At 38.0% G+C, this 25,030-nt stretch overlaps 5 protein-coding genes across 6 annotated transcripts in view; 3 read left to right on the forward strand and 2 right to left on the reverse strand.

Moving 5' to 3' along the window:
* The window catches only part of jam3a (junctional adhesion molecule 3a), an 8,005-nt gene extending 4,519 nt beyond the window's left edge, over window positions 1-3,486 (forward strand). The window contains 8 exon segments of the mRNA XM_043258213.1: window positions 1-76; window positions 165-313; window positions 686-892; window positions 1,487-1,585; window positions 1,778-1,827; window positions 1,829-1,907; window positions 2,024-2,075; window positions 2,432-3,486. The exon segment at window positions 1-76 is cut by the window's left edge and continues 42 nt beyond it. Of these exon segments, the coding sequence (XP_043114148.1) occupies window positions 1-76; window positions 165-313; window positions 686-892; window positions 1,487-1,585; window positions 1,778-1,827; window positions 1,829-1,907; window positions 2,024-2,075; window positions 2,432-2,615 (896 nt within the window). The 3' untranslated portion in view covers window positions 2,616-3,486.
* Window positions 3,487-4,858: 1,372 nt separating this feature from the next.
* On the forward strand, window positions 4,859-10,917 carry vps26b (VPS26, retromer complex component B). Its single transcript, XM_043259586.1, is given in 7 exon segments — window positions 4,859-5,242; window positions 5,245-5,370; window positions 5,458-5,614; window positions 6,317-6,484; window positions 8,470-8,645; window positions 9,674-9,816; window positions 9,892-10,917. Coding segments are annotated over 7 exon segments (996 nt in total). The 5' UTR covers window positions 4,859-5,148; the 3' UTR covers window positions 10,024-10,917.
* A 48-nt stretch (window positions 10,918-10,965) lies between these two features.
* thyn1 (thymocyte nuclear protein 1) lies at window positions 10,966-12,872 on the reverse strand. Of its 2 annotated transcripts, XM_043259585.1 has the most exons (8): window positions 12,732-12,861; window positions 12,639-12,661; window positions 12,468-12,605; window positions 11,963-12,031; window positions 11,756-11,848; window positions 11,581-11,676; window positions 11,350-11,500; window positions 10,966-11,120 (listed from the first exon to the last, which is right to left on the reverse strand). In XM_043259585.1, the coding sequence occupies exons 1-8, from the start codon at window positions 12,778-12,780 to the stop codon at window positions 11,074-11,076; spliced, it is 666 nt and encodes a 221-aa protein (XP_043115520.1). In that variant the 5' UTR covers window positions 12,781-12,861; the 3' UTR covers window positions 10,966-11,073. The 2 variants fall into 2 exon arrangements, with proteins under 2 accessions (XP_043115520.1, XP_043115519.1); XM_043259584.1 differs by having other exon boundaries at window positions 12,468-12,661; window positions 12,732-12,872.
* A 166-nt stretch (window positions 12,873-13,038) lies between these two features.
* On the forward strand, window positions 13,039-17,108 carry acad8 (acyl-CoA dehydrogenase family, member 8). The gene is made up of 11 exons (XM_043259967.1): window positions 13,039-13,186; window positions 13,946-14,046; window positions 14,126-14,295; window positions 14,486-14,595; window positions 14,913-14,989; window positions 15,065-15,202; window positions 15,317-15,452; window positions 15,904-16,001; window positions 16,089-16,241; window positions 16,315-16,417; window positions 16,500-17,108. Exons 1-11 carry the CDS (start codon window positions 13,069-13,071, stop codon window positions 16,553-16,555), a joined length of 1,260 nt encoding a protein of 419 aa, XP_043115902.1. The 5' UTR covers window positions 13,039-13,068; the 3' UTR covers window positions 16,556-17,108.
* Window positions 17,109-18,717: 1,609 nt separating this feature from the next.
* Window positions 18,718-25,030, reverse strand: part of esamb (endothelial cell adhesion molecule b) — a 33,976-nt gene continuing 27,663 nt past the window's right edge. Inside the window, exons 5-7 of the mRNA XM_043259513.1 lie at window positions 21,154-21,276; window positions 20,932-21,061; window positions 18,718-20,209 (exon numbers count right to left, since the gene is read on the reverse strand). Of these exons, the coding sequence (XP_043115448.1) occupies window positions 19,747-20,209; window positions 20,932-21,061; window positions 21,154-21,276 (716 nt within the window). The 3' untranslated portion in view covers window positions 18,718-19,746. The remainder of the gene's footprint in view (window positions 20,210-20,931; window positions 21,062-21,153; window positions 21,277-25,030) is intronic.

Below are 25,030 nucleotides of genomic sequence, written 5' to 3' on the forward strand. Positions count from 1 at the left end.
ATCCCAGAATTGAATGGAAGAAAATAAAAAATGGCGTACCCAGCTATGTCTATTTCCAAAATAAAATTTCAGGTAACAGATTCTCTCTCTCAGAAAATAATGCTGTTTATACGTCGACGGCGTTCAAGCTGAATCCAGCCGAACTTAATGTTCGTGCAGGTGACTTTGGAGCACAGGGCTTTGCTGAGAGAGCCTGCAAACCTTGTAATCCTGAACGCCAGCAGATCGGACACAGCTCAGTATCGCTGTGAGGTGGCAGCCATCGACGACCAGAAGCCCTTTGATGAAATACTAATCAGTCTCGCTGTAAGAGGTACTGTTGGAATAGTTAGGGAGCGTTCTGCGAGTTGTAATCCATGGTTATAACTCTCAGCAGTGTTGCACTGAAATGACCCAAGAGAGCCGATCTGATTGGACAAAAATGTTTCAGTGGGCTTGAGGGCAGGATGAATGTATTGAGCTGATCAACGTGATTCCTCTGCATGCACAAATGTGTCTCTGATTATAATTTGCGATCTTACAGTTTGGGACATACAGCTGAGAGGGAATTTAATGCCATGCTGTATTAGATGCGAATGCTGTTTTCTGCTCGCAGCTTTATTTAAAGTTGGTTATTTATACCTGGTTATTTTTCTAAACACATAATGGTCGAACAAGCTGATGTTTTGTTGTGGATGTGTTGCAGTGAAGCCGGTGATGCCCAGGTGTAGCGTGCCGGAGGCGGTTACGGTGGGCTCAAGCACTGAACTGCGCTGCATTGAGAACGAAGGCTTTCCGCAGTCACAGTATCAGTGGTACAAAAACAACGAGGAGCTGCCAGAAGACCCGAAAACCAGCAGCAAGTTCTACAATTCTTCATACACCATGAACACCGAGACTGGTTCCCTGGTAAGTGCTTTGTGATGAAATGCCAGTTAAAACAACTTTACTCTCTTTACATTTCAGAGGCTTGGATTATAGTCTAAGCGACCATTGTTTTGCAAGAAAATAAACTGCAAAAGAATGTTCCGCTGGCTATACATCTAAAAAAAAAATCTGCCTGTGAGTGAATTATTGGTGCTTTAAATAAAGCACCAAACTGGAATGGACAAAGTAATTTAACATTGAAAAACTTAGGTTTTAAATTAAATAAAGAGATTTAGAAATAGATTTAAGTTATTTTTAAATAATAATTTGAGGTTTAGGTTAAAGAAATAGTTTACCCAAAAAATAAAATTCTGCCATTAATTGTAAAACCTTCGCTCATTTTTGGAACACAAATTATGATATTTTTGATTAGACCCTCCCATAGACAGACAGTAAACTATCACTTATACATATATGTTATATGAATAAGTTATATGTCTTTGTTGTTTAATAAAAAGATAGGCTTAGATTAAATTATGGTTTTTTTGTGGCCATATCAGTGTGTTTTTTTTTTTTAGATTTTTCGGTTGTAACATTAACCAGGCTTTTGCTAAGTGTAAGAATTCTGTTTGTTTTACAGAAATTCGGTCGGTGAAGAAAGAGGATGCGGGTGAATACTTTTGCCAGGCCAGAAATGAGGCAGGATGGTCGAAATGCAGTCCTCAGATCATGGAAGTGTGTAAGTGTGCCACTTAAGGATGCCGGTCGGTGGCTGCACTTTGAAATAACGATTAAGCTTTGAATATAGAAATGATTTATTCACCCTCGCGGCGTTCCGAATGCAGTTGTTTTTCATAACTAAATTACAATAATTCACGAAGACTGAGTAAACGATGACGTTATCTTCTCATTGAACGTCATTTCTTTCTAGATGATCTGGACATTGTGGGAATATTCCTGAAGGTATTAGGTGGAGTGGCGCGCGTTTATATTCGTCCTTGTGGGGATTTGTCAGATTCAGAAAAGTGGCTACTGTTCCTGCAAAGACCACAGGAAACCAAGTGAGTAAAAACCATGGCACAAAATGAACCTTACACCATCACCATGAGGGCCCATCTGATTCGATTTGCAATTGAATGCACTTTTTGGTAAGACTGCAATGCTCTGTTTCATGTAGTTACAAAGTACCCCAGCATGAAAACAGGATGGACTACGCCAGTCCAGATGAGGTAAGGCTGTGTGGATTTGCGACGTTATAAAGCGCCATGGATCTATTTTCATGCATTAGCGCACGTTTAGAGGCTGCAGTCAACACTTTGAAATGTTCTTACAAGGATGGATGAAATATCATCCAAGATTTGTTAGTGTTTATCTTCTCAGATTACACCGCGGCGTTTCTCTGACGGCAGATATTTTCTTTTTATTAATGCTAGCAAAGCTCAAAGTGGTATTAGTGCAATCCTCGGGATAATCTCTCGGTAAAATCTCTACACGGAGAAAAAAATAGTCGGCTGGATTTATGTTTCGCTTCCGTGGTGCCACATTTTAACTACATATCATTTGCCTGCTCTCCGTTTTTCCTCAGGGACATTTCCGCCACAAGTCCTCCTTTGTCATCTGAAGTCAAAGAAGAGGAGGCGAGCGCTCAAGCTGGGTCGAGGCCTCGTGAGCTGACTTTTGAACTGTCAAATTGTGGATTTTACGCAGAGGTGCGACTCGAGCCTCGTGGCTTGCCAAAGTTATTACAGAAAGGAAAACTACTGTGTTAAACAGGGAATTTTTACTCCCCTTATTTTGATTTAAACGGACAGGACTCAAACACAGGTTTACTTAAAACACCACAGTTTATATATAAAAATGGCTTTCAGAACAACACTAAGATTTATAGTTATTACATGCATCTTGTGAAGTGAGGATCATTGTTGCAGCAAAACGAACACGACGTAAAAGATGGGGTTTTTATTGAGACTTTGCAAATAATTGTGAATTTCTGAATGTCTGTTGCACTTCAAATTGTAGCAAGGCTGAATCTGCATCCCGGTGCTGCTGTATGTTTGCCCAAAAATAGTCAACACGTAATACCGGTGCAAGAATTTACATGTCTTGAAGGTAAATATTATATTTCCCACCGGAGATATAGCGTGCGACTATGTGAAGAAGCCTGTCGGTGTAAATGTGTACAATGCCATGCCAAGACTGTTTTATCTCGGTCACTTTTGAGAAGAGTGTTAGTGTCTCCATACTAGTTATTGAGTTGAACCATAAATTTGTAGCATTTTAGTTTGAGATTCAATCGAACATCTCCTTGAAGTCAGTAGACTTGGCTGTGCAGGATGATTCATTTACTTAGTTTCGTTTTTTGAAATATTCCTCTAGATACAGATTACGCACTTGTGGGTTTTTCAGAGTGCCATTTCTGTGTTTAAGTGACCTTCAATGCTTTATAATTGTTTTATACGTTTTGGACATATTGTCCAGGTGTTATTGTTTTAATCTATTTATAATATCTAGGTATATTGTAGTTCACTCCAGAGTAGTAGTTAGACTGTGGGCCGTGTCACAAGAATAAAACTGATTATGTGGAAGTGATCGACATTGTCTATCCATTTATTTTGTTTTTAAAACATGTAGCTATATATGTAATTGGGAACGTGAGGTTATTTTGATTTAGCGTGATGTTTTTTTTACTTTTTTTTTTTTTATAAGTAACTTGACGCACTATGACAATATATATTAGTCTTCCTCATGGCATGTCCCACTGTCTAAAAATAGTTCGGCAGACTGTTTTTAGAAAAACAAAAAGAGAAACTAGGTTTGATCTTAATATATTTGTGTAATTCAATAAATAAGCAAGTAAGTAAAATTTCAATGTCCTGTCAGATTGGGGCCAGACACTGTATATTCAACTATGTAAACAAATGTAAAACGGCATCTTTTATCGAATTATTCAAAGTGTTAAATGGCAAAACATTTTATTTGACCTAACTGATTAAGGCTCGGCGTTGTCACGTTTTTAAATACACTATTGATGGCCAGTCAGTGGACTAAAAGAAGCTAAATTAGGTGTAGTTACACACTCTTAAAATGAAGGGTTTTTATTTATACGTGGTCGCATGGAGCCTTTCCATTCCACAAACAGTTTTTTTAAGCTAAGATAAAAAAAAAAGTTATTTGAAGAAAGGTTTTTGGGCCCCAAAATAGTTTCTGACTGGCATAACTGCAAAAACGTCCTTTTATTTTTTAGGAATGCCGGTGGTGCTCAGCCACAATATTTTCAAACAATCCTATATTTTACTTTATACTATAACAAATACTATATGAAATAACTGACATTCCAGCTATGGTTAAATGTTGAATGTATATCCTTAATATTTAAAGTTACACTGCAAATATAATTATTTTTTTCATGACAATTTCTAGTTTTAAACATAAACCTAACTAAATTTTGTGAGGTTTATGCATAAAATATGCGTTTGCATAATAGTGTAATAAACATAATTCAAGAAGTCTTACACAAAGACGCAAATGTTTACTTGTTTTAATGGATATTTCTATTGTTTTACTTTAAAACAAAAGAAAAATATTGATTTAGATTTTTTTTGCAGTGTATGTCATAAAGAAATTTGTCATATGTTAAACTGTTCTCCATTTTTTGGGGGGGATTATCTTTAATGTGTGGTTTGTAAAAATATGTGAAATCAAAACACATTATTAGAGATGAAATGTGAATAGCATTACCATCGAGATGTTTAATTCTTTACACCGCTACACTATTGTACTATCAAAAAATTATCCATTATATTATCCTTAGATTATAATATTCTCAGGTACAGTTAAAAGAAATGGCCATGTATGTGTACAGTAAATGTGGTCATGTAATCGGTTTTCTTTTACCATTGTTATTTAATAATAAAGAAATTCTTCTATTAAATAATCATGCCATTGTTGTTTCCCCATCTTTTATTATGAAATAAACCGGAACTTTTATTTTGAAATAACCCCTGCAGGAGATCCAGGAAGTGCGGGAGTTGTTTTACGGGCAAATATCCTTCCTGACTGCGGTCCTGCTGTAAATTAAAGCTACTTTAATTAAACCAGACAGAAATATGCATTAGATTTTGAGCGTAATATATTATATATCTCAACTGAATCGCGCGTGACAAAAAGTCAATTAGCCAATTCGCTTGTTTTTGAAGGCCACTTGTTAAGAGGTAACTATCGGAGCGCTAGGGAACCTGTAGCTGCTGTCAATCAGGTGATCTATGATCGTACGGCACTGAGACCGACACTCGTCCATCAGACATGAGCTTCTTCGGCTTCGGACAGACCGCTGAGATCGACATTGTGTTGAACGACGCCGAGACCAGGAAGAAAGCGGAGCACAAAACCGAAGACGGCAAAAGGACAAATATTTCCTTTTCTACGATGGCGAAACTGTCAGTGGGAAAGTTAACGTGACACTGAAGACTCCCGGCAAAAGGCTGGAGCACTACGGGATCAAAATCGAGTTCGTCGGACAGATAGGTGAGTTTATCCGCTATCCGCGTGTGAACGGAAGTTTGGAAACGGTCCCGGTGTTTGTGTATGTTTAAACGTGCCACTGATTCGCAGAGCTGTACTATGACAGAGGAAACCACCACGAGTTCGTGTCGTTAGTGAAGGATCTTGCGCGACCCGGTGAGCTTTCACAGTCCCAGACCTTTGACTTTGAGTTCACCCATGTGGAAAAGCCCTATGAGTCTTACACTGGCCAGAATGTCAAACTGAGGTAAATCGTTCAATCGCTTCGTCGCTGAAAAGCATCTAGCTTGGAGTTAAATGGTGTGATAGGGATATGTTGTCATGCACACTACCAGTCAAACGTTTCTGGAGAGTTTTAATGCTTTCTGTGGAACTCTCTTTTGCTCATCGATTTTTATTTGAGCCTGAAGTCAGCAAACGCAATAATGTTGTGAAATATTTTTCTATTTAAAAATATTTTCAAATGCAATTTACTCCTGTGATTTTTCTGCGTCATTACTGTATTCTTAAGTGTCAAATGATCTGTTTTATTATTATTAATACACAAAACAGTACATTTTTTTAGTATTCCTTGATGAACTGAAAAGTCAGCATTTAACTGTCACTAATGTTTTAATAGAATTATTTTTTTAATAGGAATTCATTTTATTTAGCAAGCATTTGTTAAATTAGTAATTTAATCGATTAATTATGATGATAAAGACATTTGTGACGTTATGTAAGATTTCTATTTAAGATAAATGTTTTGTTCTGTGGAGAAAATGAAGTATGACTGGAGTAACGAAGCTAAAAATCAGTTATATAAAATAGTATGTAACAATTGTACCGCACGATGCAGGCTCTGTGAGCAGAAGCGACTTCTTTTAAAAAAAAATCTTGCTGTTCAAAATCTTTTGACAGCGCGTGAAGTGCAGAACGCAGCTGAAATCCTTCATTCTGATCTGTTTAGATATTTTCTGCGAGCAACAATCAGCAGAAGGCTAAATGATATCAGTAAAGAGATGGATATCGTCGTGCAGACGCTGTGCACGTATCCAGAGCTCAACTCCTCCATCAAGATGGAAGTAGGAATTGAAGATTGCCTCCATATTGAGTTCGAATACAACAAATCAAGTGAGTGTGCCTGCCCGACGTCACGTTATTTTTAAAACAGGTAAAATGCTGAGGTTTACCTGAATGTTTGACAGAATTAACTGCAAAAATAAGTGTATCGTGTATATAATAATATAGTTTATTTTTTTCAGAGTTACAGACGTGGACAAAATTGTTGGTACCCTTTGGTCAATGAAAGAAAAACTCACAATGGTCACAGAAATAACTGTTATCTGACAAAAGTAATAATAAATAAAAATTCTATAAATGTTAACCAATGAAAATCAGACATTGTTTTTCAACCATGCTTCAACAGAATTATTTAAAAAAATAAACTCACGAAACAGGCATGGACAAAAATGATGGTACCCTAGAAAACACTGAAAATAATGTGACCAAAGGGACATGTTAATTCAAGGTGTGTCCACTAATTAGCATCACAGGTGTCTACAACCTTGTAATCAGCCATTGGGCCTATATATATGGCTCCAGGCAATCACTGTGTTGTTTGGTGATATGGTGTGTACCACACTCGACATGGACCAGAGGAAGCAAAGGAAAGAGTTGTCTCAAGAGATCAGAAAGAAAATTATGAGACAAGCATGTTAAAGGTAAAGGCTATAAGACCATCTCAAGCAACTAGATGTTCCTGTGACTACAGTTGCACATATTATTCAGAAGTTTAAGATCCATGGATCAGAGCCAACCTCCTGGACGTGGCCGCAGGAGGAAAATTGATGACAAATCTAAGAGACGGATAATCCGAATGGTAACAAAAGAGCCTAGAAAGACTTCTAAAGAGATTCAAGGTGAACTTCATGCTCAAGGAACATCAGTGTCAGATCGCACCATCCGTCGTTGTTTGAGCCAAAGAGGACTACATGGGAGACGACCAAGGAGGACACCATTGTTGAAAACGAATCCTAAAAAAAGCAAGACTGGAATATGCCAAACTACATGTTGACAAGCCACAAAGCTTCTGGGAGAATGTCCTGTGGACAGATGAGACAAAAATCGAAGGTTTTGCCAAGGCACATCAGCTGTATGTTCACAGACTAAAAAAATGAAGCATATCAAGAAAAGAACACTGTCCCTACTGTGAAACATGGAGGAGGCTCTGTTATGTTCTGGGGCTGCTTTGCTGCGCCTGGCACAGGGTGTCTTGAATCTGTGCAGGGTACAATGAAATCTCAAGACTATCAAGGAATTCTAGAGAGAAATGTACTAGCCAGTGTCAGAAAGCTTGGTCTCAGTCGCAGGTCATGGGTCTTGCAACAGGACAATGACCCAAAACACACCGCTAAAAACACCCAAGAATGGCTAAGAGGAAAAAATTGGACTATTGTAAAGTGGCCTTCTATGAGCCCTGACCTCAATCCTATTGAGCATCTTTGGAAGGAGCTGAAACATGCAGTCTGGAAAAGGCACCCTTCAAACCGGACACAACTGGAGCAGTTTGCTCATGAGGAGTGGGCCAAAATACCTGCTGAGAGGTGCAGAAGTCTCATTGACAGTTACAGGAAGCGTTTGATTGCAGTGATTGCCTCAAAAGGTTGCGCACACAAAATATTAAGTTAGGGGTACCATCATTTTGTCCAGGTCTGTTTCATGAGTTTATTTTTTTAATAATTCTGTTGAAGCATGGTTGAAAAACAATGTCTGACTTTCATTGGTTAACATTTATAGAATTTTATTTATTATTACTTTTGTCAGATTAAAGTTATTTCTGTGACCATTGTGAGTTTTTCTTTCATTGACCAAAGGGTACCAACAATTTTGTCCACGCCTGTATATATTTAAATTATTAATGTTTTATAATGTGCCATGAAATTTTTTTTTACAAAAAAAGTGTAATTTTATGATGTTTTAGAAGATTATATATGATTATGAAAATGAGTGTTTAATTTGTAAAGAGGTGTGTATAGTTAGATATGTTTGTAAAATGTGCTCGACATTGCATTAAAACGGGATGTTTTCTATTCATAAAATAACTTCTCGCATCCTGTTTAGATACCACCTGAGGGACGTTATCGTAGGCAAGATTTACTTCCTCCTTGTGAGGATAAAGATTAAACACATGGAGATCGATATAATAAAACGGGAAACGACTGGAACAGGGCCCAGTGTGTATCACGAAAACGACACCATTGCCAAATATGAGATCATGGACGGGGCGCCGGTGAGAGGTAAAGCTAAACCCTTCATCTCTGTTGTATTGATACTATAGAGCCCGTATTGTACACACTGTTGTGGCTTCTGTTTAGACGCTGAAAGGCATTATTTTCTCGTGCACGTAAAGGGACAGCTCACCCTTAAAATGAAAACCCACGAGACCTTCATTCATTTGCGGAACACAAATATAAAAAGATATTTCTGACGGCGAGGATCCTCACACGATCGAGGTCCGGAAACATAGGAAGGACATCGGTAAAATATTGCATGTGACATCAGTGACGTTTACGAGGCTAGAAGACTACTTTTTTTGTGTTCAAAAGCAAAAAAAAAAACCTTTATTCAACAATTGGTCTACTCTGTGTCACCCAGGCACCATTTTTGAGAATATCGTATACGTAAACAACATATTTAGGCTTCGATCTGAATGTAAACAATGTCACAGACTATTTCACCGATGTTTCTGGACCTCGTGTGAGGATCCTTGCTGTCTATGGAGGGTCAGAGAGCTGTCCGGATGCATCACAAAATATCTTAAAGGGATCCTGTTATGCTTTTTCGCTTTTTAAATTTGAAAACAGAGGAATTGCCACCTACAGAAATTCGAATAAATGTTTTTTAAAATCAAAACCCAATGCATTCGTTTTTAAATCGCTGCATTTTTCAAGCCGTATTTTGGATGTGATTATCGTGTTATCTTGCATGTGATGCCTGATAAAGCAGCGTTTGCTTTGTGCACAGCGTTACCAGGGAAATCAAAAAGAATGAATTTAACCGTTCTGTCTTGGCCAATCACAATGCACTGGGTCGGCTAACCAATGACAACACAGTTAGTTTTTCACATTTAGTGGGACTTCGGGTTGAGAGAAAGGTATTGCAATAAAAAAGCGAAAAATACCACCAAGCATGTTCTAGTACACCCCAAAACGAAATCAAAGAGCATAATAGGACCCCTTTAATTACTGGAACGACACGAGAGTGCGTAAATAACGGGGTAAACTAACCATATGATGTCATGGTTTGGCTCCCTTACTCTTTTCAGGCGAATCGATCCCCATCCGCTTGTTTCTTGCCGGCTACGAGCTGACTCCCACCATGAGGGACGTCAACAAGAAGTTCTCAGTGCGCTACTACCTGAACCTAGTCCTTATAGACGAAGAAGAACGACGATACTTCAAACAACAGGTCTGGGCTCCACTTATCACGTAACGTTTAACATTAATTGTCGCTCACAAAGACGTCGCTGTGTATTCTCAACAGGAGATCACACTCTGGAGGAAAGGAGACATCGTGAGGAGAAGTATGTCCCAACAGGCCACCATTGCTGCTCAGAGATACGAGGGATCGAACTCTGAAACGGCGTCAGCACAAGCCAAAGAGGAAAGCAACTAGACGCGAGACGCTGCGCTCCCTCGAGATCTCCAACGAACCTTGTTACGTCCAAAATAATGTTTTAAAAGTCTCAAAGGGATCGGTGCGACACGCCATTCTTCGCTTCTTGAGATCAAAAATGAAAATCAAGCTTGTAATAGGCAGTCTGTGTGTATAGACTACAAAATATTTTTTTATTTCTCCTTCCAATACTGCACACATTCCCACTATACAGGTGACCAACGGTTTGGAAATTCCAGGCACAGCCCTTTTCTTTTTTTTTTTTTTTTTTTTTTGGCTGTTTTCGTGCTTTATGTTTGATTTGTGCCTCGTGAAGTTATAAGGCTCCTTGTTACGCTCAAATTTTGCTCAAGTCACGTACACTGAGAAATCGGAATCTAGCTTCTGTGCTTTGTCCTGTTCAATGAGCCCGAAATGAGATTTACTGTGATCTTTTGTGTTAAATCTAGCGCTTCATGTACTCTTCATAGAGCTCTGCACAGTATTATTCTGTCATTTAGGGTATTACGAATGAAGGCCTCCATAGAAATGTCTAATAAGGGAACTACTAACTAACTTAACATTTAAGATTTTTATTGATTTTTTTTCTTTTGATCTGGTGTCTTAAGTGTTTATTTCCTCTGAATGCGAATCAGCTGAATCACGGCCGGGGCAAGGTTACAGTATTCTCAAGAGAGAAAATCCTTCTTGTGATTTGTTTGCATTTTAAGGTGAATTTTCCAATTTTTTTCCATGCGTATGTCATTGTATTATACTTAATGTTTGTTTGATAGCTTATTAGCTGTTCAGGGGATGAGGTATGACTATTAACAGCCATGCGACCGTGAACAATTCTGCAAAAGGCTCATTTAATCAGCCCTGTTGTAATAAAAATTTACTAACCTCTGCATTCAACACGATTTGCCTTTTTTTGTCCAAAAACGTTCTGAAGGAGACAGGAGCTCAGACAAACTTTTTATTAACAAAAATATTAAAATTTTAGTCACGAGAGCATGCATTACATAAAGAAAAGACTCGTGAATCATAATGGGATGAGATTTATGCTGATTTTCATATTGGATCTTCGTTCTCCAAACTCAGGACGAAGTCAAATTCCTCTGGAAAAAAGAAGTATAACCTAACAATTATTTTAATTAATAAATTATATTAACATTAAATATATACAAAAATCCATAAAGCTGAATATCTGCACTTAAATTTGTTTTTAAAATACTTAACACTTTAAATTAGCCAAATGCATTTTACATTTATAATGGCATTTTAAGCAATGCTACACTACAGCACATGAAAATAAAAACACATTTTACTGTATTAAACACAACTGACCTGCAGTGAGGGGCTGAACTGATAGTCTGGCTCTGGTGAAGAGGGCCATATCTTTTAAGGGTCCAACTTTAGCTTTGTGCCGTAAGTGATATTTCTTCAGCTCAGTCAGAGGGATGAAGCGCTTGGTCATCCTTTCGAACTGAACGTCCACCTGTACAGAGTTCATCTGCGGTCAGCTCTAAAGGCAAAAACACAAAGCGGTCTTTATAAACGGTCTGTGTAAAGACGCACCATACTCCATTTAGGGTTGTCCGCTTTGCTGGAGGGGTCATAATGCACGTCTTTCTTGTCAAATTGTGTATGGTCCACATAAGCCTCCTTTACGATCTGTAAAAATAGTTATTACCGTTAATATCCCCACTGTTATATACGTGGTGATCAAGCTTGTACTGCAGTGACTCCTCACCTTCATGAGGCCGGCGATACCTGGCTCTTTGCAGTTACTGTGGTAAAAGAAAGCCTGCTGGCCCGCTTTCATATCTCTCATGAAATTACGTGCCTGAGGAGAAACGTCTGAGGTGTGAGCGAATGTTCTGCATATGTTTGTTAATAAACAGTCGATAACAAGAGAAATAAATGGCAAATAATGAAAATCAGCAGAAATAAAGTCCACCTGATAGTTCCTCACTCCATCCCAGCATCCGGTCTGATTGGGAAGGGCTTTGAGGTCCTCGATTCCAAACTGCAGTTGGAGAAAACAAGATATTATTATTATTATTATTATTATTATTATTATTTAATAGCATCACTTTACAATTAAGTTACTGAGATAATTAGCTTTCTCTTCGCCTAGTAACCTTTGAAAAAAAAACTCATGCATTGTTCAACTTTTTCCTCATATGGCAGTCAGTTTCCACCAAGGCATAATTATGAGGAACATCATAACTGGATCATAAATGTCAGTCTCTAGTAATTAGTAATCATGAGTTGTCAAAACTACGAGATACTAAGTAATAATGAGGTGAAAAATTATGATATACTAAGTTAAAACGTTGACATTTTATCATAATAATTTTGATTTACAGAAGCATGTTTGTTTTTCTTTAATTTTGCACGAAAACATACAAACAAAACAAAACAAAACAAAACTGTGGACACAGGCACTAAAAAGGGTTTACCTTCACATCCACTCCATTTTCAATCCGACTCTCGGGTTCAGATTTCATGAGCCAGTAGCTGTAAGCTGTTTTGCATGCATCATCATTTTTATTTTTCTCCACATCACTTTTTACTCCTGCTGACCTTTTTCTTTTGCCAGTTTTGAGTTGTGCAACATCATCAGACCCCTCGGCGTGATTGTCGTCCGCATCAGCTAAAACAAGCAGAGATTCATTAATTAAAGTGATTTAAAAAAACGACGCAACATTAAGCAGATTACTTACCACGTTTATTAGATTTGGCGCTGCTTCGTGTTCTCTTCTTGGGTGGCATTTTTCACTGGAAATGCGAGGAAATGTTATACAAGCCCTCTTGATAAAACAGCGCCCTGGCAGATCGCGTGTGGTCTGGAGGATCATTTTTGGATTGCGCCAACAACAGAATGTGGAGTTTATTCAAATTAAACCAATAATCATCAAAACGGTTTGCAAGTTACATTTACTGCGTTGACGCTGCGCATAAATTATTCACATAAGGTTAACCTTAAGGTCAAGTCCGATAATGTTTAGAACTACATTACCCATCATCCTTCGTGCCGATTGAACTCGTCACTGAATCAACATGGCGGCTGCTAGGGCACTCGCAAGAGGTGTCCGATTGGGTTCATATAGCATCGCTAGAAGTCGCAGTTTAATATTTAACAGTGTACAGAGACGAGGAATAGCAGCTTGCATTGATCGTAAGTCAAATTGTTTATCGTTAAACACCGTAATAATAACAGCAGTGTTCCTAGAGAGACAACGACGAGCAGTCAGTCATTTAGGATTACTGGAGTAAACGTTTCAAATTCTATGTTTTTAATAAAGTGTGTAACTAAAATCTACGTTAGATTTGTAATGTTATCTCAAATTTGTTTAAATGTCATTTTGGTGCAATTTTATGGTTTGAAATATCTGTTGATGGCCCACTGTCTGTGGATGTCACATTCAGTGTTTGGTCCCATTGCTTAAAATAAGCCTTTTTATTTACATTTTATTGAAATAATACATTAACAGGATATTTTAATATAATTGTTTTGTTTAGTAAACTTAGTTGTGCGGGATTGTTGAGTCAATCTAACGCAACGCTTCATTAAACGTCAGTGTTTCTGGAGTAAACAAATGTTATATATATATATATATATATATATATATATATATATATATATATATATATATATATATATATATATATATATATATATATAGATAGATATATATATAGATAAGACATTTTAGGTTTCAATAACATGTAATTCAATGCTAACGCTATTGGTTGGCTTTTAATGATCTCAGCCAATCATATTTGGGGGTGTGTATCGAGCGCTGTTGATTGGCTCCTATCAGATTTGTAGGTCATTACAGCAGATGCAGCTGCTAACACGCAAGTAGATGAACAATATAAACGAAGTATGCGTGACTAATATATAATATATACATTTCTGCACATAACTCCACAGCCTCCATAGGACTCACAGATGAACAAAAAGAGTTTCAAAAGGTGGCATTTGACTTTGCTGCCAATGAGATGGCGCCACACATGGCAGAATGGGACCAGAAGGTAACCTGCACGTCTGACAGTGGCGCTTATTGTTTATATGTAACTCATAGTTGAGCAGAATTCATATCTCCACTTGTAGGAAATGTTCCCCGTGGAGGCCATGAGGAAAGCCGCCCAGCTGGGGTTCGGTGGGATTTACGTGAACCCTGACGTTGGGGGGTCTGGACTCTCTCGTCTGGACACCTCTATAATATTTGAGGCTTTATCCACAGGCTGTGTCAGCACTACAGCGTACATCAGTATTCACAAGTGAGCCGTCTGTGCTTTTTAAATACCCCCATCGGCTTGCTGTATACAAGTATAATATAAGCATGCTAAAAATAATACATAAAGTTGGAATAAATATATTTTTACGTAAAGTACATGTGCTTGCATGTAGTTTTCGTTCTTCGTGCTTAATCAGATTTTCCGTGGTGTCGACTGCTTGTGTTTGAAACAGCATGTGTGCCTGGATGATTGACACGTTTGGAAACCATGAGCAGAGGGAGAAGTTCTGCCCCGATCTCTGCTCTATGCAGAAGTTTGCCTCGTACTGCCTCACAGAACCCGGTAAGTCCAGGATCACATGTGTTCAGTTAGTTTCAAGATACATCAGTTTTGTTTTTTATTAAATAGGCCTCTAGCTTTTTTTTTGTGGGACGGTGCGGAGCAGCCCAGTACCTGCGAAGTCCGTCATAGACATAAACAGAGAGAAAAAGATCGATCTACAGTGTTTTTCTGCGAGACGCACTTCTGTTTATATGAGCTGCAGCTTATATGAATATATATGATTTTGATTAGATTTATTTATCATTGTATTTATTTAATCGCTTGCTTATTCGTGATTACATTTGATTTACGAATTGATTTATTTTCTGTTTTGTTAGGTAGCGGGAGCGATGCTGCTTCACTTCTAACAAGTGCAAAGCTCCAAGGAGATCATTATATCCTGAATGGCTCCAAGGTACTTCGGAAAAATGATTGAGATATTAACAAAAATCTCATGTGGCTTGCCAACGCTTTCGCTGTTTCTGGTCAGGCGTTCATCAGCGGAGGTGGAGACACGGATGTTTACGTGGTGATGTGCAGGACGGGTGGGAAGGGAGCTAAGGGCATCTCCTGTCTGGTGGTGGAAAAGGGAACCCCTGGACTCAGCTTTGGCAAGAAAGAGAAGAAGGTAATGTAGATTTAGGACAGGAGCGCTGAGAGGTGAAGATCGTCCAGCAGATGGCAGGATTGAGTTATAGCATCACTGTTGTGATTTGTAATCCGTGTATGAATGTCTTTGCAGGTAGGTTGGAACTCTCAGCCAACCAGAGCTGTGATACTGGAGGACTGCGCCGTCCCGGTGACCAATCGGCTTGGAGCAGAGGGGGAGGGCTTCAACATCGCCATGAAAGGCCTTAATGGAGGCAGAATTAATATTGGTGAATTGTTTCGTAACTTTGATTTGAAACCTTTTTTGATAACCTATTTATTTTAACAGATTTGTTTTCCGGTCATTTTAACCCAGAGAGGATTTTGAATGTTACGGCATTGGACTAAAACTTGCCGACTTTGCTCACAGTTGTGTAACTTGCTAAAAATTATACTTTTGGAGGAATTTTCTCTCTTTGTTGAGTTTGTGGCGTTCCAGGTCAGAAATGAACGGCCTAAACATGATTTCTAAGTTTCTTGCTAATAAATTTCATTTGTTTCTTATTTTTATTTATTTTCTTTTTTTTTTGGGAGCTCACCGGTCTCATGCACCTAATTTTCTAAGTGAAAATGATTCACGTTTAATGTTTTTTTCTATGAATAATGAAAATGCGTGTGCTTAGATCAAGGAGGTTTTCAGCACGGCGCGAGGGTTAACGCTAGTTCTTTTGTACCCCGCAGCTTCTTGTTCCCTCGGGGCGGCTCACGCTTCTGTGCTTCTGGCCCGGGATCACATGCGTGTGCGGAAACAGTTCGGAGAAACACTATCGAACAGCCAGGTAAAAGCTGACTTGTGATCCTTCTAGCAGGATTCGGTCAAATGTCTGTTGAATCAGAAACGGGTAGCAGCTGAAGTGTGTGTTCAGTTCCTGCAGTTCAAGCTGGCTGAGATGGCCACCAAGCTGGTAGCTTCTCGTCTGCTGGTCCGTCAGGCGGCGCTGGCTCTGCAGGAGGACCGGCCCGAGGCCGTCTCGCTCTGCTCCATGGCCAAACTCTTCGTGACGGATGAATGTTTTTCTGTAAGTGTGTGTACTGTTCGTGTTGAGCTGTTTGATGTTTTTATATAAATACATTAATACTTTTTTTTTTCAGATATGTAACCAGGCTTTACAGATACATGGAGGTTACGGTTACCTAAAGGACTACGCGGTGCAGCAGTACGTCAGAGACATTAGAGTGCATCAGATACTGGAGGGTAATGAGTTTTTGTCTTATTGGGAAAACTGTAATATAATAAAATAGCATGTTTAAAAAATATATACATTTTTTTGTTTTAGGTACTAATGAAGTGATGAGGATGATCATTGCGAGAAGTTTGCTCACCGAGTCGTGATGCTGATTTATGGTCTCCTGTATCGGACTAAACCATCTCTTCGTTGTCTAAAATGTTGATCACACATGTAGGGTTAAGTGACTGTAATGTATTTCTATGTCCCACACGTGACTGCAGAGATCTGGTCTTCCACACTCCCGTGTCTGTCGATTTTGATCAGGAGGCATCAACGGTGTTTTATGCAGAAAGTTTGTGCCTTAATCTTGTGAATTTGTAAATGTAGATTACAGCGTTTCTTATAAAAGCACACCGACTCATTCGATTTGTTACGAAATATAAAACACAGCTAAGATTTAAGTGAAACATTTAGAAAAGTTACTGAAGCCGTTTAGTTTAAATCATGTAGTTAAGGCTAACAAATCCTCAAATCTGTTTCTTTAAGTACATATAGATATCAGATTAATTCGATGTTAGCACAGACAGTCCAATTATTTCAAATCGGGCATTATATTGTTTGTCTTTATTATATAATATAAATAAATGTTACTTCTGTGGCTTAAGCTGATGTGCACCTTGTTAAATAAAAAAGCTGTTTGGTGAAACTTTCCACAAAGGCTTTTTTGCTTATTTTTATTTATTTTTTTATAATGCACATTGACAATTCTACAGTTTTTGCTTGTACTTTGGCTCAAATAAATGCAGGCTTGATGAGCAGAAAATACAGGTGTCTTTCCTCTTGGTTTGGACGGCAGGAGTTAAGGTCAGCTCCGTCGATGACCCCGACCGGATCACAGAAGCCTTAACCTCAGTGGACTGTACGCCTCCATACCTTGCGAATGTAAAAGCATTTACCATGTTAAAAAAAAGTTAATATTTTTAAATAAATGAGGTTCTTTTAAAGTTTCAGAAAAATAAGATTCCTGAAAAACTATAAAAACCCATTTCATTTTAAGTGGCCCTAATACCTGTTTACTTCCATAATAACTAGATGTGTCCGTAGCATGTAACCGCAGTGTAAATACACATTGATACGTGTTATCAACAGCTGCTACACACACGTAACGGCCCTCAGAATGGTATGTGCGCGTACACGTGTGTAACAGGACAATGGTAACAACACTTGTTCCACTTCACTAAGTACTTGTCTAACAGCAATTCTATATTCTGTAACAACAGTAGGTTTAGGGGTATGTAAAGTATGAGGAGTCGGATCTGGAGTTGGTGCACCACATGGTAACTCCTCAGGAAATGTCCCCTTTATATAAAGTGTAACATTCTAGACACCAACCACGATTTACATGTAAAGCCTAACTGGCATCTGCTGTGTAACAGTGTAACTGCAAACCGTAAATAAATTTTTTTAATCAAAAAGTGCTGTTAGTCCTGTTACACATTTGTACTTTTATTACCAAAAAGTATTGTTACCAGTCCTGTTACACATTTGTAATTACATACTATTTTGGGGATCTGTGTAGTTACACAAATATTAAAGCTGTAGATGCTGAGTACCGTGGTCACGTATCTACTCATCTAGTTGCCATGTATGCACACAGGTATCTGGGACACTTAATTACTGAATCTTTAATAAAAAGGTATGAAGGATTTACTCACCGAAGTACTGGAGCAAAATACTAGCTGTGAGGACAACAATATGCCATTATGCTTCTAATATTTAGCTGTCTTTATGCTGAGATGAGGAACATTTTTCTTTAAAGTTTTCTTAAAAAGCAGGGTCAGTCTTGTAAAAATATTCAGAGTTCAAGAAGACAAAATTAGACTTTATTAGAAGAAACCACAGAGCCAAGACGCCTGCATGACAAATGAGCAGCTCACTGGTTTTTAACTTCTGATCTAATTGCAGGAATTTCTAATCACAAAACTTCCTAACTCTGATCTCATCATTCGGTGACTAAGAGTGGAGGCCTGCCAAATAGTCTGTCAGTGACGATCATTCAATGCATTTTCTCGTTATTTTTATCAGAAGACACGTGTCCTTGAACTGTAACTTAGTATAAATATAACTGCCAAATTCATCCAAAATCACATTTTCCCCATGGGACTTAACCCATGTGGTTTTGTAATGTTTAAGCTATTTCAGCAATTGTTTTCTATAGGATAATATGGAATATTTTTAACCAAAACCACCCGTGACATAGCTGACCGTTCAACAGCCAAAATAAAAAAATCTGATTCCAAGATAGTTGTTATTAATAAAACGAGTTTAATGCTGGGTCAGTGAAATGCCTCGTTAAAGAGATGTGCTAGTTTAAAAATGTTTTACAATGCATTTCTGTATTGATTTATCAGAACAAGCACCTCAGCTTAAACACTTGAACCTCACTGAGGCATTTTCCACTTTCCCTGCTTCCACCATGTGGACAGTTACTGTATAATGCTTTCGATTTCACATAATGCCAATTTGAAAAGAGCAAAATAAGTGGAAAAGTTTTAATTACAGAGTAAACAATATCTCCAGCCAGAACATTCACAATAACATTCAGCATTGACACTATTATCAAAAATCATTAAACATTGCTTTCGATATTCAAGTCATTAAACCACAAGGCTAGTTTTTCATACATTGTCATGAACACACAAATAAATAAATGGACACTTTCATTTACCTTACATCATCAGACGCTTTACAAATTAAGAGTCCCCCCCTGCTTCAGTACGCGAGCGTGGCAGACAGCGGCATTTATTTGTTTGATGCTCTACATCGTAAAACGGCATTTCCACGGGTTCTCATTTAAACCTTCGTCTTTACGCTCATCCCTTTTCTCTCTAAATATCTAAACAAACGTAACATTTGAAATGAAACCTGCTCTGCTTCAGAAATCTGTCAACCTCTTGACAGAAAAAGCGAAAACTCCTGAGAGAAACGGAGGCACAAGAGGCACAAGAACAGCCGACGCTAAAGATTACTGTCAAAAATGTTCCCGAATGTCTAAATAACTGAACAAATCTGAATCCATAAACACGACCGTTACACAAAGTGGACGTCGTAACGCGTAACGCACAAAATAAAAACAAAATACTGTTCTCGATCAGAAACGGTTCGAAAAAATGAACTTCACAGAGTGTTTAGGCTTTAAAACACAGATTAATCTCATTAGAAAAAAACGTAACAAAGGTGTTTTTCGACATGGAACTGTATCTTACTGTACTTCACTCTGTATAAAAAGGTTTTAGCCAAATTTATCGTCACATTTGTCGAAACCCTTTTCCCCCCACATACATTTGGCTAGTCGTTACACCAGTGACCCGGCGTGGTTCTGGGTGGGCACCATGATGGGCACAGCACCCATGCGGGACAGCGTGGCAGTGTTTATAGGCATGTTGAGCGGACGCGGGGTCTGCGGCTGCGGCCCCTCGGTCCTCTGTGCGGAGCAGCTGTTGGGAGTGTGTTGGCGCTGGTGCGGGCGGTGCGTGTGATTGGGCGTGCTGCTGGCGTTGTATCCGGGCAGGCCGTGCAGTGGGTTGGGCTCCCCTGGGCGGAGGCGGTAGGTGGTTGTGCTTCCCGAGGTGGTGAGGATGGAGGCCGTGTCCGAGGCCCCGGGGGGGTATGGGTAGTGGTTGTTTTGGAGCGGATGCTGAGGGTCCTGTGCAGGAGGGCTGGTGGCTATTGAGGATAATGTGCCGTTTTTTGACATGATGTCCGATCCTGTGCCGCTTTTTGCCCAGGAGACGCGCTGCGGTGCTTGTGCGTCTTCCCTTAAAGCAATAAAAAGCAGATGCTGTAATATATACATCTAATATGGAGGATTATATATTATATATATTTCGTTTTGGGAAGATACAGTGGAAAGGTTACAGATTACAAGTTACTTACAATGTATTAACTATTTCAATTTAAAGTAATGCAATCTGATTACTTTTTGATTACCTTTCTAAAATCATGTGGATTTTTATGCTTTTTTAATGATACCGACCTTTTAAATGCAAGATATTTAAAATAGCATAACATTTTCAAAAAATAAAAAAGTAAATATCCTTGGTATAGCACTAAAGCACAATTAAAGTGCCCTTAGTGGATCATTTGTTTTTCATTTTGTTCAGTTTAGCAGAAATTAAGTAGGCACAAAATAAATATATCTCAAATACTTTTTAGCGTATTTGTTTTAACTGGGGTACCGTACAAATATATTTAATACTGTCAGACTTTCAAAACACTTGAATTAAAAAGATAATAATTTAATTATAAAACATTTAGCAACACTTTTTACTTAGAGATTGTTAAGTACAGATTTAAAATCATGACAAGAAATAGTAAATATTAATGCAATAAGTATTCGGATGCAACCCCTTTCGTAATAATTAACATTTTAATTTCTATTTTTCAGATTACATTTACAATTATTTTGTAATCAAATTACAAAACTGCCATCACATGTATCTAGTTATTGAAATATTAGAAATTTAAAACGCATGTTCACTTGATGTCATTGGCCATCTCCTCTTCTGTGTCACGGTTTCTCCTCAGGATGAAGATCAGGAATAAAACTAGAGCCATCAGACCCACCACGGAGCCCACCGTGGCCCCGGCGATCACCCAGGCGTTGTTAGCTGCGGTCACAAGAGGAACTGTCAAGTTAGGTTAGCGAGCGCTGAAATCTGTGATATAGAATGCAGAATCAATGTTTCTATGAGATACGTACGGGTGGAGACCTCTAGATTGATGTGGCAGCTGTCAGTCCCAGCCGTGTTGCTGGAGCGGCAAACATACTTGCCGGACATGCTTTTGGTGAGATTGCTAAGTCGAAGGGTGCCCTGCCTCTCATCTGAAAATGCAAATCAAACATTAATAACGTCATAATTGAACATCAAATCTGTCTTTTCGATATAGATCACCTCTCTGTATCTTTCAGCTGTTGTGACTTAATGTAGCATGTGACTGCTTATTCTGCTTTTATGGGAGTTTATTCCATTCGTGGCACTTCCTTAAAACAAACATTCACTAACATTGTTAAATTGTATACGTCACTATTCGAAGTTTGGGGCGAGTACGATTTATTTTCTTTAAAAAAGCCTCTTATATCCACTAAAGCTTTATTTATGAAAAAAAAAACATTTTAAAGCGTTATTAAAATAACAGTTTTCTATTTGGATTTATTTGAAAATATTCAGCGGCAATTACTCCCGTCTTTACTGTAACTGTCATAATTAATAACATGTTTTATTTTCTATTTTGGGTGTATATTTTTTTTTTTCAAAGCATTGCTTGATATTTCCTGTCACATATTTGATTTCAAATACCGTATTAAACTATTTCATGTTAAGATTTTAAATCTGTATTTAACCTCAAAGTAAAAAGAGATGCTAAAGTCTGATTTTGTGGTGGCTGTGCTTTAAGGCAATTTTCATATTTTTTTAGAAATGTTAATATTTTAGGATTTTGAAAGTGTGACAGTAATCAGTCTTGACTATTACCGTAAAAGTCACCCTGCGTGCTTTAAATGTTTGAAGCTGATTAACAGTTGATTAACAATGTTTAGAAATATAGAAAAGTAATAAAACGGTATTGAAATGTAATCATTAATTTAATGAAATAATTAAAATAGTTACACTAATGTTTTTCTTAATATTTTTGTTCCCTTTCTAAAGTAACCTTCCCAACACTGCATGGGAGATCATGAAAGAAAAATAATAATATAACAAAAAATATTCACCGCAGTTTGATTTCCGCAAGATTTCATAATTAATAATTTGATTAAAAGTGACGAACTACTTAGTTTTTTTGTGGAAATCATGCGAGACAACTTTACTTGTTTGATGAAATGAAAGGGCAAAACAATAAATCTTATTTATACATAAAATGTATTTTAGTAAGTGACCTTCGTATAAAAAAGCTAATAACCTTATAGTCTCAGAATAGTTGAGGATGTTGAAGAAACACCCATATATGAAATATGATATCGCTATTCATGAGAGCACTTTGTGGTGATGACTGACACACATACGGGACATATGTGCTAACGACTTGGCTACAGTTATGTTGACAATACTACGCTTATTTTCGCCGCATGATGCTGGCAAGAAAGACGAGAAGTTAAAACCATCAAGACAGAGAACAAACATTACATTTCTGCCATAATTGCAGCGCTGGCAGAGATTGGCGAGGACCATCTGCTGCCGTAGCTTCTGTCCACACACTGATTGGCCTGCAGTGATGAGCAGCCAAACTCCAATTCCTCAGTGACCCCGAGCCGAGGCCGGACGCCCAGGGACCACAGTCTGGGCTTTACAGATTTCACAGGCACTTTTACACTAATGAAGTCTCACTTAAAATGATTGGCTTCGGAAAATCAACACTTCTACGGTCTGTTCAGAAAAACCTTCAGTTCGTGTTGCCTCTAAACCACGAGACGCAAAAACACGGGACCGATTTTAGCTCTCTAACAAGACACACAAATAGCACACGATTCATAATTTCAACAATGGGGAGGAACGAAAAAACATGAAAGGGGTAGGATGATGTTTAATATGCTTTTAGGCTGATATGCTTTGGATATTGAATCGCTCTAATCTCGCTGACACACATCGATACAAATGGCTGATTGCTAAAAATGCCTATCAAGCTTTAAGCTTTTTTGTTGTTTTTGTCCTTTTTGCTGTTTTTTGTTGACGGGGGATTTTGTGCCGAGTGTAAAACACTCTCTCTGTGACTGTTAGGGGTGCCGTGGGACTCATACTTTGTTTTTCACAGAATGATGATCCACCATGACCAGAGAAGACGGGGAATGATATGAAGAGCATGATATACGGGAGATAACCCTAGGCAGGTTCAAACCCCGCTAGGCCACATTTCGAACTTATTTCTATGTATTCATACCGTATGATGATATTTTAACAATGATTTTACAAAGACACGGGTAAGCTTTGACCTAAAGTAACACCTTAAAACGATGTTTTTGATCAACAGCATTGTATTCACACTGTATTATTTATTCTTACTGTTATGTAAAAAAAAAACTGCTTTAAAAAAATACTGAGTGTACGACCTTTCAAAAGTTTGGTGTCACCAACATTTAAAAAGTATCATGCAATCTTAAAAATAAAGGTGTTTCACGATGCCATAGAAGAACCTTCAACATCTGAAGAACCTTTCGGTTCCATTCTTTGTGGGGAAAAAAAAGTTCTATAGATTATAAAAATCTAAGAAATATAGTGTTCTTTAAACTGATTGGTTCTTTGTTGCATGGCTGTGCAGAACCTTTTAAGCACCTTTATTTTTAAGAGTATATGCTCACCAAAGCTGTGTTTATTTGCTTAAAAACAGTAATATTGTGAAATATAATTACAATTTAAAATAAATCTTTTCTATTTGAAAATATCTTAAAAATGTTGTTTATTTTAACGGCAAAGCTGAATTTTCAGCATCATTATTACTCCAGTATTCAGTGTCAAATGATCCGGAAATCATTCTAATATACTAATCTGCTGACCGTAAAATATTTTTCTTACATATTTCCAACAGCTCTGATAAATAGAAAGATAAAACGAACAGCATTAATGTTAAAATATAAATCTTCTGTAATGTTAAGAATGTCTTTGCTTTAACATACCTTTTTTTTTTTATAAAGTATCGATCCTTACTCAAGACAAGCAAACAAGGGTTGAGGAATGAACTAAAGAACACTGTAAGAGAGTCTATCTAAAGGAGTTTTCTCTATCCTAGGGTCTATTCCCTTACCCAGGTATCCCAGCACAAGCACAGGCTGGGGGCAGGACCTCCACTCTGTGAATGATGAGAGTGACAGAGAGAGGAACGAGAGGAAGACAGATGACCGGGAGAAAACACAACACGCTTGTCTTTACTGAGCACCTCGCCTCCCTCAGGACTCTCTAACTGGGAGACACACGTGCCTGGGATCAAGGAGGAAATTTGCTGCATGGTTGATAAGTATAAGCCAGCTTTTGTGAACAGCTGGCACAGCCGTGTATTTCAACCGAAGATTTGTGCTGATCGGAAAGAACATGTCAACAGAAATCATCGTGATATATTTGGGAAAAAAATGCATTGGATGCTAATGCAAATTTTCTATTTCTGTAACTGTAATATGTCATGCGTTTCTTTATCGTTTGATACGGAATTGAGAAAACACGCCAGCAGAAATGTAAGATGTTCCTGGCAGTCGGTCAAGGTCAGACCTGTCGTGTTTAGAGGCAGATGGGAACGTGTCTCTTTGGCCGATCTAAGGGTAACCGAGCTATTTCCACCTCTCCTCAGGCCAAAGAGAGAGAGAGAGAGAGAGAGAGATCTACATTAGTGATAAACGATGCCCGTGCTCTTCCTTTCTACATAGCATCTCACCAATTTCATCACGATAATAAACAGATTGAGCACAGAGAGAGAAAAAAAAGTCCCTTAAAATCATAAAACAATAATAACAAAATAAAAAACTATTTAACACAGTTGTACGCTACTGCTCAAACGTTTGGGATCTGTATTTTTTTCTTTACAAAAATATGAATATATATGAATATATAAAATATAAAATATTTAGAATTTATTCCTGTGATGCAAAGCTGAAT

Source organism: Puntigrus tetrazona, chromosome 15, assembly GCF_018831695.1.
Source record: "Puntigrus tetrazona isolate hp1 chromosome 15, ASM1883169v1, whole genome shotgun sequence".
NCBI classification, from domain to species: domain Eukaryota; kingdom Metazoa; phylum Chordata; class Actinopteri; order Cypriniformes; family Cyprinidae; genus Puntigrus; species Puntigrus tetrazona.